The sequence below is a fragment of the Ctenopharyngodon idella genome, chromosome 10 (assembly GCF_019924925.1).
Source record: "Ctenopharyngodon idella isolate HZGC_01 chromosome 10, HZGC01, whole genome shotgun sequence".
Lineage (NCBI taxonomy): Eukaryota > Metazoa > Chordata > Actinopteri > Cypriniformes > Xenocyprididae > Ctenopharyngodon > Ctenopharyngodon idella.
The window spans coordinates 17,312,114-17,332,321 of NC_067229.1; the positions used below are offsets into that span (position 1 = coordinate 17,312,114).

The following is a 20,208-nucleotide window of genomic DNA, read 5'->3' on the forward strand; positions in this document are numbered from 1 at the left end:
ATGCAGAAAATTAATCTTTGCATCACTGGAATTTTTTTATCAAATTAATGTAGCCTTGGTGAACATAAGAGACTTCTTTCAAAAACGTAAAAAAAAAATCTTACGAACCCAAAACTTTTGAACATTACCTTCCAAACTGGTGCAAATGAATATAGACTGCTGAGATGCATGACACCTCTTTTCTTTTAAGAGCACCTCACTTCCTGTTCCCCATGTCACTTTTATATGACCCAGTCAATGCTAATGTTGTAACTCAGTGCCCCTTATTGCTAGAAATCAATACAGTGTAACTTGCACAGAACTAACATGAAGAATACATACAGCCAAGATGTCTGTCCTGAGAGTGTCTTACAGGTGTGACAATGTCCTTGCATGCTAACCTATCTACTTCTCTAACTGTGTCTCCCTGCCTGTCTATCTGTTTACTAACCAACTCACTCCTGCAGATGAAGAGCAGCTCACGTCAGACGATGCTTCCACACTGTCTCAGTCAGTGTCCCAAACTCAGTCTCCTCAAAACACTCCAGCTAAAGAAGGTATAACGCCCTGAAAAAGCCAGCTGTCTGTCTCACTAAACTACAACTGTCAGTTGTTGTGAGAATATCACATCAGTATTAGCAGCAAATGTTTACCAGGGTAGCTGGTAACAAGAGAAAACAGGCGGTGAGATTAATTATATTGTAACATGCAGATTGTGTAATTTAATAGGGGTTCATTTTCATTGGTTAGTCTGGATTGCTTTCATGCTGTTTGTGAATCGTACTCCAGTGCACATCAGTGGTGGTAATAAGTAAAACTAAAACTACGAAAATGGCTGGTTTTGAGTCATTTTTAATAGTTGACGCTGAATTAAAATAGAAATATTACATGGGAAAAAAACTTAGAAATGTTGCCTTTGGAAAGTAACTGAATTAATTATGAAGTTTAAAAATAAAGAATAAAATGAAGTATAAAAATAAATGAAAGCTAAATAGAAATATTTAAAAAGTGAACAAAAAATGACAAACACACTTAACAAAATTGCAGAAATTAAAATAAAAACTGAAAATACTATAGTAGTATATAAATAATACTAAAATAACACTGGTCCACCTGAATCGTAGTTGTAGAAATTAACAGTCCTTTTTTTTTTTTAAATCGATTTGCAACATGTTAAACATGGGTGTTGCAAAACATTCTGGCAGGATGTTGCAGGACGTTACCTTGCTCTTCTGTGATGTTGCCTTTATATAAAACAAACAGTGCCTATTTCCTATTATAGAAGAGTACATTTAAGTAATCTGCAAGAAGTAGAGACCCTTGCATAAACTGAAGATAAAGTCTTACATAAATTAAAGAAATACTGATATGCGTTCACACAGAGCGAGGATAAAGTGTCTCTTGGGTGGTGAAACAGGATGCGTTTGTCCTAGTCTCTGAACCAGTTGCATCAAAATCGCTGGGTTCCTAATTTACATGACCGCATTACATAACCAGTGATAAACAATTGAGGACGCTTTCAACATGTTTTCTGAAGTGTAGGTCACACTCGTGTTGCCACAGAGCTTCTTGCAATGATGCCACACTTAACTTTTGTAACCTTAGGTATTACTAATTTAGATGTGAATCTGATGGTCAAAAAGCTTTTTATTAAATATTCATACAACTTTTTATAAAATATGTAGTAATCAACTGTCATTCTGTCTAACTCTGTTTAAAGCAATGAGTGAGTTAGTGATTTTTGTTTTACCATGTGGGGGTGTCAATACGATTATTTATTATAAATGTATAATTTAACTAATTTAAAAATAATATTAATAAAGAAGTATAAGAAATAATCGCAAACATTTATTCTAAACTATATGTTTATGGTTTTCAAGCAACATTATTTATTAAACAATTTAAAAATCTATAATTAATATATTTTTCTAATGATTAGTTTAGAATTTATTAATAATGCAATAAATTAATGTCCGCCACCATGAACGATTCTTCTGGCAAATAAAATAATTCATTAGCACAGCTGTTCTGTTTGTTGCCAAGCAACATTTTAACTTAAATGTAATTATTCTATTATGATTAATATTATTTCTACTTATTAATTTAATATATTTAAATTTATTAATAATTAAATAATCACCACCACCACCACCACATAAATCTTCCAGCAGATAAACTAAATTTAATTAGCACCCCATTTCCTTTATTTTATTTTTTTAAGCAACATTGTAACTTAAAGAATTTTAATTCATTTGTTATTATTTAATAATTTTTCTAATAATTACATTTATTAATAATACAATAAACACAAACAATTTTTCTAGCAAATATATAATTCATTAGCTCAACATTTGGCTGTTTATATTTGCCAAGTGACAATTTAACTTAAATAATTTAATTTATATTAGTTATTATATATTATTTATATATTCAGTGTATTAATAATACAATTAATACAATAAAAAGTAACCACCACAAACAATTCTTTTTGCAAATAAAATAAAATTCATTAGCACAGCTGTTTGTGGTTGCCAAGTGTTGATTGATTGTGTGTGTTCTTCCAGAGAACCACACTGGCGTGATGCTGAACGGTAAAGATGACCATGGCGACGAGGACGAGCTCATCAAGCGCGTGAGCCAGCTGACCACCAGCGTGGAAAGCGTAGAGATCAACGTGCGCTCGGGAGAGAAGATCGAAGAGGTTCTGACGCCCGAGAGCTCACCCTCCAAATCGCCCAACAAGAAGAAGAAAAAGTTCAGAACCCCGTCCTTCCTGAAGAAGAACAAAAAGAAAGAGAAAGTGGAAGCCTAGAGGAGAGAGAGGATCCATGCCCACTTTGTCTGTCTTTCTGTTTGTCATTGTATGTTTTTAAGTTTGTTTTTGTTAAGGTTATGTATGACAAAAACATGGCACGTTATTTTGGGAGTCGGTGAATAGATGGAGTAACATCTGTTTTTAAGATATGTGCCATGTTCACGTGATCATAAGATGAGTTTTATACAGGAAGAGAAGTGAGGGAAACTCCTGGGAAACTGGCTCCTCTCACCTGATAGACTGAAAATGTTTCTGTACACAGTTTCCTGATGATTTTATCTCATTGATGAGCCCATACTGCATTATTTTTTCACATTGTATGTTTATTAGATTATCATACAGACCTTTTATGAGCCCCTTTTCTATCCGCCACATCATCTCTCATGGTGTCAGTTCTGCTTGTTTCTCCAGCTGTAGGTGAACGGTAGGCGTAATTGGTTACACTACACAGGAGAGGCTAAAGAATCACACTGGAAACCGTTCTGGGGTTATTTTAACAGGGTTTGTTTTATTTTGTTTCTCTTAGCTGTGATTGTCGAAGAAATGGGTGTGAAATTGAGCAGCACGTGTGACGATCCTGTGTAGAGCCGCTCCAGTCTCCTCTCCGTACTGTTCTTTGCCAAATGAAAAGGTTTAAAAGCATAAAAAGCAGAGCAATCACGTTTTAGTGAACTGTAATCTTGGTAATTTTGGTTTCGTGAACATCCACTCTTTATCTCTAATGAAATAATTTAGCTTTTTTTTAATTGAAACAATTTAGGTTTTAGTCATTCAGTTTTGTACTCGTTTCTATACTTTAACAACGAAAAAACAAAGTCTTGAAGCATGTTTTGCTAGCCTGAATTTATATGGCTGATAATGTAGCGGTGCCTGACTTCTCAGTCGTGTAATAGCTCAGATTACTAAACACATGTAACGAAAATATATGAAAACTGGAGTGATGTTAAAGATATATAAATATATAATATTTTTGTGCTGCACTTTTTAATGTGGTATACATAACAAAATGTCTATGGATGAACTTTGCAGTCGAAGGAGATCAAGAGCGATAGAGGCGCAATACGAAAACATAACATGTTTTAGCATCTTGAAAAAGGGTGGAGAAGGGAAACTTGTTAACATATAAAAAACAATATATATTTGTAAACTGTATTTTTGAAAAAATGTCTCGGTCCCAAAGCAAAGTACAGGCCTAATGGCTCTCACGGGGTCTACCGTGGGTTCAAATCTGTTTAGTGTGATTGATTCCCATCACGTTAGACATTTAACTCCCTCATGGAGGTTCATTCTGGGCCTTTTATAGTGCTCTGGATGACCACATCATTCATTATGACACCTTATGACAGTCATCACCATCACCATCCAACAGACTTAGAAGTCTCCAAAGCATCAGTGTTACTATGGTTACCTGGGAAACGGCATTGTACAGTGTGTTTTTTTTTTGTTTTGTTTTTTTTTCTGTTTGAAACTGGATTGATTTACTCATCTTCCCTCCGCCAGATGTAAGCCGTGAGTTCAGAGGTTGCTTGTTTCACCTGTTTTGAAGCGCCCTGCCCCATGAGACACCACTCTCTGGACAGAATGTACTGAGTTTCACCAATCTGTTATGCTCAAGATTAGCAGTTTGACCTCAGTTTGAACTCCGTTAGGCCCGAATGTGGTCGTCATGCATCCTGTAGGGGGGGAGGCGGAACCACTGAGAAAGAGAGATGTATATCCCAGTGGGCAATGTGAAGTACTGGCTTGGGCACAGAGAGAGAGAGATAGACACTTCTAAGCTGTGTAAATAGCATGTGGTTTTGAACGCGGGCCAGACGTGGATTAAAACACATTTAAAGCTGCATCGGGTGTGAGTTTAGAGCGACAACTGGGGAGATTAACTCATTTTATTGCTTTAAATTTTCTTGCCGTTTTCCTTATTTTGGTTTTGGCTCTTTTTGCTTCAGTTTCCATAGTGCACTGTGGTTTTTGCTTTCAGGAAGTGCAGTTCATACCCTACAAGCGTTAACTGGAATGTGCATCACATTCTCGTTTTCTTTTACGTTTTGTTGCTCTTTTTTCTTTTCTTTTACCCCTTCTGACCATTTTGCACCTTGTTTTACTAATGCCTCTCTGTTGTAGTCTCTGGTTCAGAGGGTCTGTTTGCTTTGGCATGCGAGTTTGAGCCAAGCCTCTTTGTGACCTGTGAAATCGTATATAAATGGTTATCTAACGGACTTGCTTCTAGATGTATTGCTAATCAGTGTAAATTCACAAATAAACTATTTTAAGAAGCAAACACTGCACTCAAAGTCTGTGGGGGATGGAACCATGCTACATTTCACTCCATATTTTTAACATTTACGCATTTGTTTACATCATTCATTGCATTTCTCAGTTCCTCACATGCAGCCATTTCACAGTTATGAAATGCAAATGTTAACGTCTAACTAAATGGGAACATTTGACTTCAAAGGTTAGTTTATCTAAAAAAAAATCATTTACTTGCTCCTCATGCTGTTAAAAAACCCAGATTTTGTTCTGTGGGACATGAAATGAGAAATTTTGAAGATGTTCACACTGCTCATTTCCATTTAATGAGAGCATATACTGGCAACCAAATACACCATTAAAGTATCAAAAGTTGTCAATATTACCAGTGGGCCTGTCAAAATATGACATAATATAATTTGTCTTTAACTTTATTTTGTTTTCTTTTTTTCTTTTTTTTTGGCTAATGAATCACACTCAAAATATGAGCGATTTGAAGCAGGGAGTGTTTGAAAACCCTCTAGTGTTCTTCTGTCATTTTGGACCAGATTTTTTTTTTTTTGACATTTTAAAAATCGCTACTTCATCAGAATGGTACGAAACTCAATGACTTTTATGGCAGTTGCAGTGTGACAAAAAAAAAAAAAAAAAAAAAAACTTGATTCGAAAAATCTAAATGGTTGTAAAAACAAAAAACAAATTGTCAATCGTGTTGTTCGCGGTCAAAAATGACCCCCATTGGAAATGAATAGGAAATATGCAAAAATACAGAACATTTCTTGTGTACAATCTACAAATCATCCACGATGCAGAAAAAAAGTGCACAGCAATGAAGAGGTGACACCTTAAAAGTGTAAAAGAGTGCAAAATAGATACATTCCACCCACCCCCAACCCCCCATAGACACACACATACTGAAAATTAAAAAAAAAGAGGAAAATTTCAGGTGTTCAGTCACTTTTGACCACGAACAACACAAGTGTAACCCCCAAATGAACAATACCAGAGGGTTTACCATTATCATTCAGACCAAATGTGTTTTGGCATTTAAAAACAAGATGCAGGGCATTGAAATGAAAAAAACAAAACAAAACAAAGCAAGGTCTAGAGACACGTTTTTTTTTTTAAAAGGTTGAACTACTTTTAACTGGAGCGCTATATTTTTAGAATGGTATGTCATGCACAAGATACTGCAAAATACACAAATGTAGTGATCAAACACGTCCATCTAGTCCAGGGGTCTCCAAATTTGTTCCTAGAGGGCCACTGTCCTGCATAGTTAGCTCCAACCCCATTTAAACATACCTGAAGCAGCTAATCATGGTCTACTTAGGCATACTAGAAACTTCCAGGCAGGTGTGTTGAGGCAAGTTGGAGCTAAACTCTGCAGGACAGTGGCCCTCCAGGACTGAATTTGAAAAAACAACTGCAGTAGCAATATCACTGTTATCACCAATACGTTATATTGCAACAACCCTAATTACTGGTCTTCTAAATACATACAATAGCTTTCGGATATGATATCCATGCGTTTTCAAAAATGGAGCATCAAAATTGATGTTAACACCATTGGTTCTCGTGCATCTTGTAGCCTATCGCTGCAAACAAGATGTGTAAACAAACAGGATATGCACCAAATTATCACTGTGCTTTTCTCACTTTCAGTTCTGGGATCTCTGACACAGCACAACATGTTCCTAAAAGTCTCGTGTATGTGGTACACAACCACATTCTCATGTAATAGTGAGCCCTCGCTTTCCCTTGGCATTTATGTATGAAGCACTTTTAATTGAAAAGTCCCTCTATGCTTCTTCTAGCACAAATATGCACCGAAAACTACCAAAGACCAACCCTGCTGCAGGATACAGTGAATTCTTTCTCTTTACTGCAAAAAAAAAATAATGGTTTTATTTTACAGTCAGACAAGAACATGTTGAATTTTTAACATCCATATATTAACATGTAATTATAAATCCAGTCTATTCTTCACTTTGACCTCTCAGAGACTGAATATGCATCGGATTCCTTTTGCACAAGCAACAGACTGTTCGTTTGAAAGCAGGCGCTTCACTATTGTGTTTGTGCTGTTGTGCCTTTCTGCGTTTTTCCTATGAATGGAACAACTGAAATATGCAACACTTATCGAAACTGTATGCGTTAGTTAAACTGTGGGCGACAGAGTTGGTGGCAAACATGCTGATTATGGGTCAGTTTTGCTGTTTTAGCCAACAAAGTGGTCAGGTTGAGGTCAGGAAAGGCTGATTGTAGATCAGTAGTCTCGCTTGGCTCATTTGCTTTCATTTTCCCTGCACATCTAATTTGATGATCCTCAATTGAATTTTACTCTCATAGCACCTTTATAGAGCCATAGAATAATGCTGCCCTGAGGGCTGATCACGGGTCAGACCTATGCATAGTGAAACTGTTCAGATTAGCCTCTATGGTGACCCAAATATTATCGGCCTTGTGATTATTTTGCCCGTGCAGATGAATGTTTTGAAGATGTTTTGGTTGTATATGAAGCATCAAGATTAAATGGAAATGAATCAAAGAGGCCGTGTGATTATTATTGTTCTCTTTTATTGTGCTCTTATTTTAAACCATGCTTTAAATTATGAACCACTGACGTGTATGACATGACAATACAAACTTAAGATGGTGAAAATCATTAGATGTGCGAGATGCTTTTGATTGCAAAATGATTAAAAACATTTAAAATTGCAGGTCCTAATAAAAGTGAGTTTAATTAGGCTACTCTCCAAAAAACAATATTCCTTGTATAAACTTGGTCAGTGTTTATTTTGCACCATTTCCAAGAACTAAATATGGAAGCTTGTTTCCCCACAATAAAAAAAAAAAAAAAATGAAAAGAAATGACTTTATCTCTTGATCTTATGATTCTGACGTTTTTTCTCACAATTGTGATTTACATTTTGCAATTCAGACTTTTTTTTTTCCCCAGAATTGTGAGATATGAACTCGCAATTACGAGAAAAAGTCAGGATTGCGAAACTTGCAATTCTGACTTTTTTTTCGCAATTCTTGTTTGAGTGACTTTTTCTCACAATTCTGACTTGTTCTTGCAATTGAGTTTAAATCTAGCAATTCTGAATTGTAAGGGGAAAAAATCCAATTCTTAGGGGGGAAAAAAGTCAGAATTGCACAAATTAAACTGAATTGCAAGAAAAACAAGAACTGTGAGGTAAAAAGTCACAATTACCTTTTTCATTTTTATTCGGTGGCAGAAACCAGCTTCCATAGAATACGTCCTGAATAAACATGAACAAAAGCAGCATTCAAGTGTAATGCTAAGTAAACATTTCCATGTAAGCCTTTGCTTCAAAGCAGTTGGTTATTAACCACATGTACTACAGCGAATCCCAAAGCCCAGAAATGTCCTTCCTGTCAGGAAAAAAGGCTCCTCGGTCCCCCAGCTGCATTGTCATTGTGTGTTTGGCCCTATGAGCTCATGACTGCAGGAGCTGTGGGAAGTTGGTCAGTGGGCCGAAACATCAGCTCTTAGACAATACAGCCATTCAGAGCCGGGGCGTCCCTGGAGAGAAGAGAGACAGAGCGCAAGCCAGGACAGTGCTGGGAAGGAAGGCGGGAAGCTGGTCTTTCTTGTGGTCATATCGTTTAGATGGGTTCTCTTGGAAGACTGCAGGATCTCGACATTAAGCTGGAGAACATTGAGAGGAATTTAGAGTGGGGGTGTTAGAAAGAGAGAGAGAGAAGGATGGGGGCCCCAGGTCTCCAGACGGTGTCTTGCTGTGTGTGTCAAAACAATAAAACTGCTCAAGTCCAGATGGATGCCCAGCCAGAGGGGATAAACGAGAGAGCAGATACAGGAGCGCTCCCTCTACAGGCGACTGCAGAGAGCTCTTTGGAGCTTATAGGGGGAGGGTGGATTTGTTTTCTGCAAAACCCTCAAAGACACTGTTTTATTCTTTCAGCACTCCTACGTCACTCCTGCCCTCCCTGAAAAGCCAGAACAGTTTGTTCGTACAATCTCATGGACAGTCTTAAATAAACCATCAAGAGACACGATGTTCTTTATGAACCTCGCCAAGTTCATCATCAGTTAGCAATACTAGAGAGCCTGGTTCAGCAGCAGAAGTCGCCAGCTCAATTGGATTTATATCCTGATATTTAAAATAAACTATTCTACTTAAGTAATATGACACATTTACAAGAAAAAAATGAATCTGTCAGTCTGGATAATGTATTTGTATGTAGAATTCATTTTATAATAATATATTACAATTTCAAATATTTATCACATATTTTAAGATCTTTAAAATATGAATATATTTATTGAATTATTAAATATAACATTTAATATAATAGCTAATAAGAGTATTGTATGTGTGTGTGTGTGTGTGTGTGTATATATATATATATATATATATATATATATATATATATATATATATATATATATATATATATATTCCAAAATATAAATATAACTAAAATTTGTATATTTTTATATATTATTAAGATATGCAAAATATGCGGTTTTATATATAAATTATAATGTATATTTAGTGAAGTAAATATGTGTGTGTAATATATATTATACAGATCATTTGTCTTTATTGGTATGATATTCTGTTGGTATAATTTCTTTGGGTAACGAGTAACTACTGTGAACTGGTGTCCAATGGGCAAGACATCTGGAGCAGATGGTGTATTGGAGTCCCCCCAACTACTTTCAAGGAAGAAATCATCCCATCCCTGTGCCAGGGGAAGAGAGAGGCAGACCCCATCCAAGCTTGAAAAGAGGTCAGCGGGGTCACCGTGGAGGGAGGTAGGAGGATGTCCCAACTAAGGGACAATGCCTTTAATGGAGACCATGGCACTGCAGGTCCTCACACACACACATAGACACAATCCCTAAGCATCGGCCTACCCACAATAGCACATGGTGACCTGGCTCACACTCTCTCTTTCTCACACACACAGTGTAGGATGACAGTGTAGGTCAGAGAGGGTTAATCAGGATCAGCCCTTGCGCTCTGCACATTGTCTCCCGTGCGTCCCTCTACCGTGTTGACCTGTGCAGAGGGTCAGGTTTCTTAAGTGACAGAGATGGATGTGCGTGGGTGTGACTTATAACACTTACAGACCCTTAAACTCTCAAGGTCTCCATGTGAAAGTAGGTGCATTTCAGCTACTTTTAAAGACCACTTTAATAAAATGTCCCATTGAAACCGGTGTCCTGAGACTGTACCTGTTGCTATGACTCTGCAGCAAGAAAGCAGAAACATAGGCTGTTTACAAACTTGTAGAAAAACCAATAGGTTTCGGTTTGTAGCCCAGTGCTATACCACATTCCTTAAAAATTTAGCATGTTAACATATCTCGTTCTAGCTAATTGAGCTTTTTAAAACCTGTTAGTGTTATGCTAAGCTAGTAGGCTAGGCTGTTAGCTTGCTCACTGAAAACACAAAGAAATGAAATGTCTTTCTGTGAAATTAAGTGATATGTACTTTAAAATATATTAACATTTTATCATGATTGATTAAATACATGGTAAAACTTCCCAGGTGAAAAAATACTATAGTAATTTATAGTAAATAATAGTGTTTTTGAACCATACTATAGTAAAGTACTTGAATTAATTTGTTGTGGTAATTCTATAGTTGCTGTGGTAACATAACAACTATATTAATATAAACAAATTACTTTACCCAATACTGTACTAAGTTTTCTATAACTATAGGGTATATTATACTACAATATACACTACAGTTTATTGTAGTAAAAACTAAAGTATACTACAGTATTTATTACATTTTAACAGTTCACTATACAGTGTTCTGTAGCATTCATTAACAAGTGTTGTAAATACCATAATATATCCAGTATACTACAATTTACTATAGTATGGTTCAAAAACACTATAGTATTTACTATAAATTACTGTAGTATTTTTTCACCTGGGTTTTGATGAGGAAGGTCTTGATGACACCGGCGAAACCATGATTTGCTTCTTGCTAATTCCAGTCAGTGGCACGTGCTGTCAGAGGAGGGTTGTTTTCATTCTAGAGAGCATTATAAGTTTGTATACATGCCACTGCAAACAAATATTTTTGCATATCTAAATGTTAATTTTGTAATCTTTTTGAAGTACATTAGCATTTAGAGGATTTCAATGCTAACAGACATGAACTAAAGGCTGCAAAACTGTATGGCGTTCGGTAGGTTTTAGCATGACTGGGACGTTGTATTGACCAAACAGAAGCCAGAACTAGAATTATAAAACGATTATAACATCTATTTTACAACAGCTTTGTTTTATAATTAGAAGTAAAGCGTGCAAGTCCAAATACATTACACTGCAATTCCACTTAAGCCAAGACTAAAATTAGCACCAGTCAGACTGTAACTGGCCTCAATCCGAGTCTGTTTCAGAGAGAACAGAAGCTTCTTGAATTGAAGCCAAACAGATCCAAAGCCATGTCAGCAATACGATGATAAACACGTTCCCATCAGCCCTCTAAATGAGGACAGGCCGCTATGAGTATCTGAAGGGGATTGTGTTTATACAGAATGACTTTGCAGCAAGACTCTAGGAGGCCAACTCGGCACTGGGATCTTGCTCCGTCTTCAGCAGTCCCTCTCTGACTCCTTCCTAAATCTGATATTAAAAAGGGATTAAGGCACCGAAACAACACTGCCAATATCCGGCTGTATCTCTTCCTCCCTTTACCAGCCGGGATAGTTTAGGAACAAAGAGAATGCAACAGGGAAAATAAAAGGAGGGAGTCACGCAATGTGTCTCCCGTGTGACGGCTGGCTGCCAAGAATGGAGGGAGGGGAGTGAAGAGAAAAAGAGGGAAGGGAAAAGCATGAGATCATATTTAGGTTCATTTTGTACCTGTTGGTTCTCTCTTTCCTGTAATGCAATACTGTGAGAGCCGCCCTGTCCTGCAAACTCTCAGGATATCTTAGCGTGCACAACGAGGACCAATCGGCCGTCTAATCCAGGACGACCCTGTGTCATAACGCGCACACACTGGCCTCCTTGTGAGATAAGCCCATTGTGTGCATGTAATGCATCAGTCTCAGGGCAAGTATATCGAGCAGTAGGTCACACTGATGCCATTGTGTTTCTCAAAGGGAAAAAAAACAACCATTGATCAGTAACCCGACTCTGCTATATAACGTGTTCTGAGCTCTATGGATTCTTAGGAACTGTACCTGGGTATTTGTGTCACTAGATCAGTGGTTCTTAAATGGTTTTACTACAGGAGCCAGATTTTACACTGGATATCAAGAAGCAACCCAACAATGTATGCAGCCAGCTGTCTTTTGTAATGGTCCATGTTGCAGGTCCATGTTGGTCATTAGCTGGACCAAGCTGGTCTTTAGTTGGTCAACCAGTTTCCATGTTTTGTAAACATAACCACCTGATATGATGACCTGGTGGTTGGTTTCTTGCTGGTCCAAGCTGGTGAAGAGATGGTAGACCATCTTGGGCCTTCAACAAACCTTTTGTTGTTTTGTTCACAATTTTCAAAGATGAAGACTGGTAACACAACTTGTCCACATTGGCATCCAACTAAAGCATCTATAAAGTGACATGAATTGACAAGTGGGTGACATGACGTGTCTAAACTGGAAAACTCCCTTTATAAACAAATCTGTCAGCAAGTCCTCAGTTTTGCCGATTATAATGGTCAAGTCCTAGTTGTTTGTTTGCAGGATAGATGTGATGTAAGACCTTAGGATGAGATGGCTCTTCTTGGCAGTGGATATCAGCCTTGCACCCCATACAACACTAACCCACTTGCAGCAAGGGCCGAGAGTTGTCATTTCCCCAAGGACACATGGTCTCTGATTTAACAAAAACAACCCAAACTGTTCAAGACTGAGATTATAGAAGGCACAGATATGCCAGAGATAATGAAAAAAGGAAGAACCTTTTCATAGTTCCTACTATTGGCTGAAGTTCCCGGATTTTGCGAGTGTCTGATTTTGCCGTGTTTGCACTGCAGGAAATAGGAACGATTTTAGTTCTAGGAACTCCTTTTGGGGGAACTATATTAGCTCCTACTTCAGAGTAGGGTCTAAACCAGCACTATGGGAACTATCAGTGACGTAAGTGTACGTTGATTGGTCAAATGCATGTCAAACACTGGCACCCGGCATTTATTAAAAGCTGTGTAAACATATTTACTTCACAAACTTGGAAAACAGCGATAACGGCATTTACCTGCTGTCTGCAGGGTTATGTTCTTTTCTCTGCCTCGATGATTTGTAATACTGAAAGTTGTCATGGGAGATTTCGTCTCTTAGCCCCACTTTTTGCTCTTTCAGTTGCGTAAATTATGCGTTTATATTCCATCTCTGTTATCACGAAACCCACGACACACAACAAACACAGCTCCGATCACGACATCCTCCATTTACTGTTTTTTAGCGCTTGTAAATGCAGCGTTTAAAGATGCCGCTGTCGGCCGCTTCAGAGGTCCTATTGCCGGTGCGAATGCAACCAGGAACATGGCCCGAGTGAGAAATTAGTTCTCAGGGAACTATCCTAGTGGCTAGTTCCTATAACTGAGTTCCTAGAACTATTCAATGCGAAAGACCCTATGGACCCTAATAATCCAATTGTAATTGGATGTATGTCATAAAATTTGAAGCTTGTGACATATAAATGCACACATCAACACAATCACTTTATTTAGTGTTCATGTAAACACTATGTTCGGATTGTATGAATAAATCACAAGGTGTCCAACAAAAGGTGTCCATGTAAACCATACTAATTTGGAATGACATGAGGGTGAGTAAATGACTGTAAAACAGTCCTGGTTTTATTTGGAACATTTTAGGCCCTCAACAGGGTCTCTCATATCTGTTTGAATATACTTCCTGGTTAATAGTTACAGTACTGTCTGTCTCCTTAACTAGTTTTGGGTAATTCCACCTCCCCAAAATACACAGTTAGCTTTCCAAAATGAAATGTCGCACTCTCTCTCACTCCTCCTTGCAGATGTCTGTCTTTACCCACCCCACATTCACCCCACCCTGAAGGCCATCTGCACCCATTGTCTGGGGCAGAGGATGAGGCTCCACCACCCCCTGCATAAACACACAATCAGCTTTGAGGAAGGGGGCAGGGGTCTGTAATTCCAACTGCAATGAAGAAACTTGACTTACTGAGCAGTAAAACATCAGCTCAATACAGACTTAAAGGAACTAATCGCTCTTCAGCAGAAACTATCCTCAGCCCACACAGCTGTGCTGATTCTTTCTGTATGAAATATCAACTTTTTTCCCACCCCCTCCATTCTCTTGGGACAATATGACAGTGGATGTGCGAGACAGAGATAGCAGCAATGGAATTGGTCACCCAGATTATATTTATTGTGTTTATAGAGTTTTTTTTTTAAGCCTTTGTGATATGATATGAAGTTTCCAGGAGACTTTGTCCAAGATGGTTCTTTTGCAGTTTCTTGAGAGAAATGAAAATAGACACAAATTAGACAATTATTGACATACAGTACATGTTCAGAGTCATCATTGTGCATAGCATATTTCAGATCATTTGGTATTAGAAGAATTTGATTAAAAAACGTCCCTGAAATCATATCTCTGAAATTTGGTTGACTTTGGTATATTGGTAGAAACATTTGGTAGAAATCTTTGAGACATTTTTTGAAACTCTAGAGGTTAAATATGTGAGATTGCTGGGGGGATAAAATCAGAGACGCAGGAGAGCAAATGTCCATTTTCTCTCCTTTTAATCTCATTGCTGTCTATGACAGAACTGGAAGGTTGCAACCCGAAAAAGAGGTCGAGGACAGGGAAAAACAATGCTTATGCAAATAATTGTGTTATCCTGCTTATAAATTTTAACCCACTTTTAAAGCGGCAGAGAAAATGATTCTTTTGTTGTTGATTTCAAAGGCTGTATGTCCAATCAAACTCTGCCATATTTGACTCAAATTCATTTTACCAACATGGACAGGTTGTCATGACCACTATTTAATGTCGGAAAAAAATTGCAAAACCTTTACCTCTAGGGCTACAACAGCTTGTCACTGGGGCAGTATTCTTAAAAGGACAACTTTGTACCTTATCTACCTCTTAAATGTGCTTATTATTACCTTAGAGTTGTAATATGTATCTTTAAGGTACTACTATGAAACTTTTAGAGGTAAATAAGGTACAAAAATGTCCCTTTAGAGGTTCTGTCCCAGCTGTTGTACCCCTAAATGTACAATTCTTGCATATTTTCAGGAGTTTTGAAACCACACTATTAATACATTACATTAATGTCTGACTCATTTTATGATAAAAATTTTAACTAAATTTGTATGTTGGACCAATTTTTGGTTGGCTACTTGATGTCCATTATAATATCTTAAAGCAAAAGCCAGAAATAGGCTAACTCAGATACTAACAATCACTCATTTAAGATTTGTAAGTATTGTTTTTTTTCTAGTTGGTTTTAATATTGCACCTAAACCTTGAAAGACTCGGTGTCCCTGAAGAAACTTACAGCCAGATAATCCGAAGTTTACATGGCGCCATCTTAAATTTGCATTAACCTTCAAACTCAGACATACAAAAGCATGTAAATCTTTAAGCTTCTGAGTTCATGTCCTCTCACTGAAGAGATCTCCACAATACTCGTGAAATCTCTATTCTACTGTTAAGTGAGTGAATAGATGCGCATGACGTCCAGATGTTCCTCAGCAAGAGGTGCCCCAGCGTCTCTCTTCAATCTGGCCCAGACGACAGACCTCTGCCTGAGTCTGCACGGGCCTTTTAGATCCCAGCAAACCACCAAGCATTGTCTGGCCTAAACAACCATCCCTAACGCCATGAATGGGAAGAATAAGGGTGAGCTGGGTTGAATGGAAGACCTACTTTACAGACGGATGATCTCTCTCGCTCTCTATCTCTCTTCTGGCTCTTATTGGCTGTCAAGGCCACGGTGAAGCAAGCGGAAGCCCTGGAGAGGAGATTGATTTTGGGATTAAACTCCAGGACTGGTGGCATTAACCAGGCAGGTGAAGGAATATGCGTGTGTGCGTCTGTCTGAAGCCATGTCCATGTAAATGACAGTGCAAGAATTTGACTGCCGCGTAAGCAGAGTGAAGCATGCGACTTTGTCAAAAGTGATGTCAAACTATCAATGACAGCTTTTTTTCATCCCAATGGCGTGATGTAAAGAATGAAGGTTTTGGATGTAGGTGACTATGGGCTGGGGGACAAAAATGTCCTTGTGAGAGGGGGGCATTAAATTAGGGTGTTTAAAATGTCAGGGAGATGAGCTGTAGGCGGGTTCAGGGCAACGAATGATGAGGTTGTTGTTGCTCTGGGGCGATGCTGGCCTCTGATCCATGCGAATGTGAATAATGGCCATTTCATTCAGACTGGGGGTCTCTCTTAGAATCACAATCAACAGCCATCATACTAAAGGAGACAGGCTTTGCTTCATCTGTCAGAGCAAATTTAAGACCTGGGAACATTAGTGTTTTTCTTTCAATGGTCAGGGTTTGTCAACTGCTCTGTCAACTAATCATTTGAATGATGTAACCCTTTGGGTGGTACTAATGTTTTGTGAATCTTTTTCTTATGTCCTCAGTTTTTGGTTCAACCTGAAGCTTGAAGTCTTGAGTCTTTGATAAGCTTTCACAGTGATTTTCTTGTTCTAGAATCAACAAGCACAAATAATCCAAATACTCAAATCAAGTCTCTGATATTCAGGCAAAACTTGTACGATCATTCACTTGGGAATGTAATAAAAATGCATACACATGCACACTGCATACTAAAGCCACACAATTTGACAAATCATTCATGTTTGTGGAACAAATGGCGTGAGACGAGTCATGCACCAAAGTGTAATACTGAAAAAACCCAAACCCTAAGTATGAACAATAGTAATGATGCTTGCCTCAGCAAACATCACTAACACAATAAAAACAGTGCCCTAGATTCTGACTGCAGTTTGCATGAGTATGCATTTTCTTGTGGTTGACTTCCGGAAAAACTACCAGTTGTTAAACACATGTAAGCTCAATGATTCACCAGTAGACTCTATCACATGATAGAGCAGCTGAGTCAGACCTGAAGATTACATTTAAACACCCAAAACTAATAAAACCAGCTAACAATTGCAACACATGGAGTGACATCAGACTGCGAGGGCATTCAAATGCAGAAATCAACAAAGAAACAAACAGAAAAACAGTCAGCAAGATTATGGAAACAGACAACCACTCTGTGGTAGAAAGAGAGAGAGAGAGAGAGAGAGAGAGAGAGAGAGAGAGAGAGAGAGAGACAGCTGTCAGTTGACAGGAACTACATCATCTACGACTTCAGTTTAATATTAGTTCTGTTCCAAAACTTAGAGAGCTTTCTCACTGTTTACTCCCTACATGACTCCCTCATTAATGGCTGATTTTTATACCTCTACATAGGCAGCAACCCTGTGCACCTTAATAAATGGGACTCTCAATTCATTCTGATAGAGTTTGCTGGTAGTATGTTGCTAAGATAACAATGTGATACTCTAATATGCTATGTATTTTTAGGCTTATTAAAATATCACATACTATTTTGTAGTTAACATGTTGCTAAGTGAACAACAAGATACTTTTAGGCATAAAAACAGCACACAAATATTTAATGTCTTTTTAGGTTTATTAAAGTTTCACATAAAGTTTGTAGTTAGCATGTTGCTAAGCTAAAAACACAATGCTTTAATAATTATTTAGACTGTGCACTTTAATAATGTGACTCTCAATTGTTTCCAATAGAATTTATTATTATTATGTTGCTAAGCTAACAATGTAATACTCTAATATGCTATATATTTAGGTTTATTAGTGTACCACGTATGATTTTGTAGTTAACATGTTACTAAGCTAGCAAAGTGATACTTTAATAAGCATAAAAGCACACACAAATTATATATGTACATTTAGGCTTATTAAAGTATAATAAGAAGTTGTAATTAGCATGTTGCTAACAACACAATACTTTAATAAACTTAACATAGCACACAAATATGTATTTTTAGGCTCATTAAAGTATCACGTAAGAGATTGCAGTTAGCATGTTGCTAAGCTAACAACACAACACTTTAATAAGCATAAAAACTGCACACTTTTTTCTGCTTTTTAAAGTATTGCATTGTCAAGTTAACAATATGCATCGAACTAATGATTTTTTTGGAACAGACTTCAAGTATTATGATGCCTTAAATTGCCGTCTCATTAGGCAGCTTATTAGGTTTTGGAACATAATGATTGTGTCAGCGGTGTAGGTGTGATTCCTGCCACTGTGTTTCAGTGATAAAAGCTTCCGTTTTGAGCTTCTCACCAGCTATACCATTAAAAACAAGTGCGTCACCATTCCTAGCCTCAATCGCTGATTAAAAGTCGCCACCTAAATGTGTTTGTCCTACTGTTAAAGGAGGTGATGGATGCATTCAACGTTCACAACTTCCACAACATCCTGGCCTTAGGCGGTCATTAGTTCTTCGACCTGTCCCTCTTCTTTAATCATCTCCTTTCCTTCCTTGTAATTTTCGAGGACGCCTCATGCTAACAGTTCCAGTGCTACGGCAGAGTCTCACTCCCTCAAAGAGCCGAAGGCAGAAACTCATTTACTCATAGTTAGAGACCAGATGACATGAGAGACAGATGTCTCATCAGAGACAGGTGTCTGTGGCTGAGTGTCACACAAATAATAACTGGTTATCTGGTTAAGTCTGCAAACCGCAACAGAGTGAGACAGATCGCATTGAGTGGAGGAAAGTCTGTACCCCTCTTTTACACCAACCCCCTCTCTTTATCTTTCTCTCCCTAGTCCATTGTCACCAGCTGTCCCTCCTTGGGAACACAGGAAGACAATGAGATTTAAAAGCCAAAGGGCAATTACGTGCTGCCGAGAGAGTGCGTAGTCATGTCAGGAGGGTTTGGCTGTGTGTGTGGACAGACTTACATGTATGAGAGTGTGAGAGAGACGTGTATGCTGATGGCTGAGATCCAGAAAGGGGTTCTGCTGTTATGATAGTCCAGCCATGATAACATCCAGGAAGTCCTTTTCCATGTCTCGGAGGCATCTGGTCGAACAAAAGACCCCCTGAGTGACATCTGATCCTGATACAGCACCTGAGGGCCCAGAAGTATTAGTCAGGTCATTCCTATTATGCAGCACATTTTCATGTCCACATACTGTATGTGTGAATATACTGGATAAACATAGATGTGATTTGAATAATATCACTAGTTTAGTTTGAGTGGATATTGCCAATTTTTTAATATCCATGTGCACCACTAACTTCTAACATGAAAACTGGCAATTTAACAAAACATGTTTTCATGGTAATTTTGTTTAAATGCTGAGTCTTTTGTAAATTTGAGTCTTTTGCAATACCAGTAACCAACAAAAGCCAGTTTCTTAATGACATCATCTTCAGGAAGTGACATCAACCCTTCATTGAGTATTAGCAATGGATTTCTGTGAATTCTGATATTTTGTTGTATTTGTCTCACTTTAAATTATTCCATCCTGTTCAATAACATCCACAATTGATATAATACTATCACAAATGTCATAAGATGATGAAAATAGATTAGAATTATCTTGGTTGGCACATATTTAAAAATTTTAATGTTCAAAGTTACTGCAGAGCAGAAATAACCCACTTAGCTCCTATATTAAAGTGTTATCCAGAACCTAAATTTTTGTAAATAGTAGCCTCACTGTTTTAAACATGATCTGGCCAAATCCAACAACACTCGATGAATAAAGGCCACACACACACAGCTGATTACACTTTAGACAAAGAAGGCAAGTTAAACAGTGCTGGTTTGTGCAGTCTGCTAAGAAAATGCCTCTAGGGAGTCACTTGCAGTTTACACTGATCACCATCATTAAGGATAGAACAACAAAGCAGCTAAAAGAATATTTGTAGTGGTGTTTTTATACTCATGGGTCAGCTTTACAGTGTAAACACACACCAACATGCACATACAAAACCCGAATGAGAAACACAGGGAAGGTCAGCATCACTAATTCACACTTTGCGGTGAAATGTAGCACCAAATGTGAGAAGACACGCGGTTTTGAACTGCACTGTGTTGCTGCTGAATGGTATACAAGTTTCAGAACAACTGCATATCCTGTTG

General features: G+C 37.8%; 1 protein-coding gene and 1 long non-coding RNA gene across 12 annotated transcripts in view; one reads left to right on the top strand and one right to left on the bottom strand.

Annotated features, from left to right (window-relative positions):
• The window catches only part of add3a (adducin 3 (gamma) a), a 103,301-nt gene extending 95,706 nt beyond the window's left edge, over nt 1-7,595 (top strand). For 5 of the 7 annotated variants that reach the window (XM_051911509.1, XM_051911513.1, XM_051911512.1 and 2 more), the window contains 2 exons: nt 447-536; nt 2,544-7,595. In XM_051911509.1, coding sequence (XP_051767469.1) covers nt 447-536; nt 2,544-2,791 — 338 coding nt within the window. In that variant the 3' untranslated portion in view covers nt 2,792-7,595. The remainder of the gene's footprint in view (nt 1-446; nt 537-2,543) is intronic. The other 2 variants (XM_051911515.1, XM_051911514.1) reach the window with 1 other exon arrangement.
• A 1,881-nt stretch (nt 7,596-9,476) lies between these two features.
• Nucleotides 9,477-20,208, bottom strand: part of LOC127521595 (uncharacterized) — a 32,160-nt gene continuing 21,428 nt past the window's right edge. For 4 of the 5 annotated variants that reach the window (XR_007932422.1, XR_007932421.1, XR_007932420.1 and 1 more), the window contains one exon: nt 9,477-19,188. This is a non-coding gene — a long non-coding RNA (uncharacterized LOC127521595). The remainder of the gene's footprint in view (nt 19,189-20,208) is intronic. The other variant, XR_007932419.1, reaches the window with a different exon arrangement.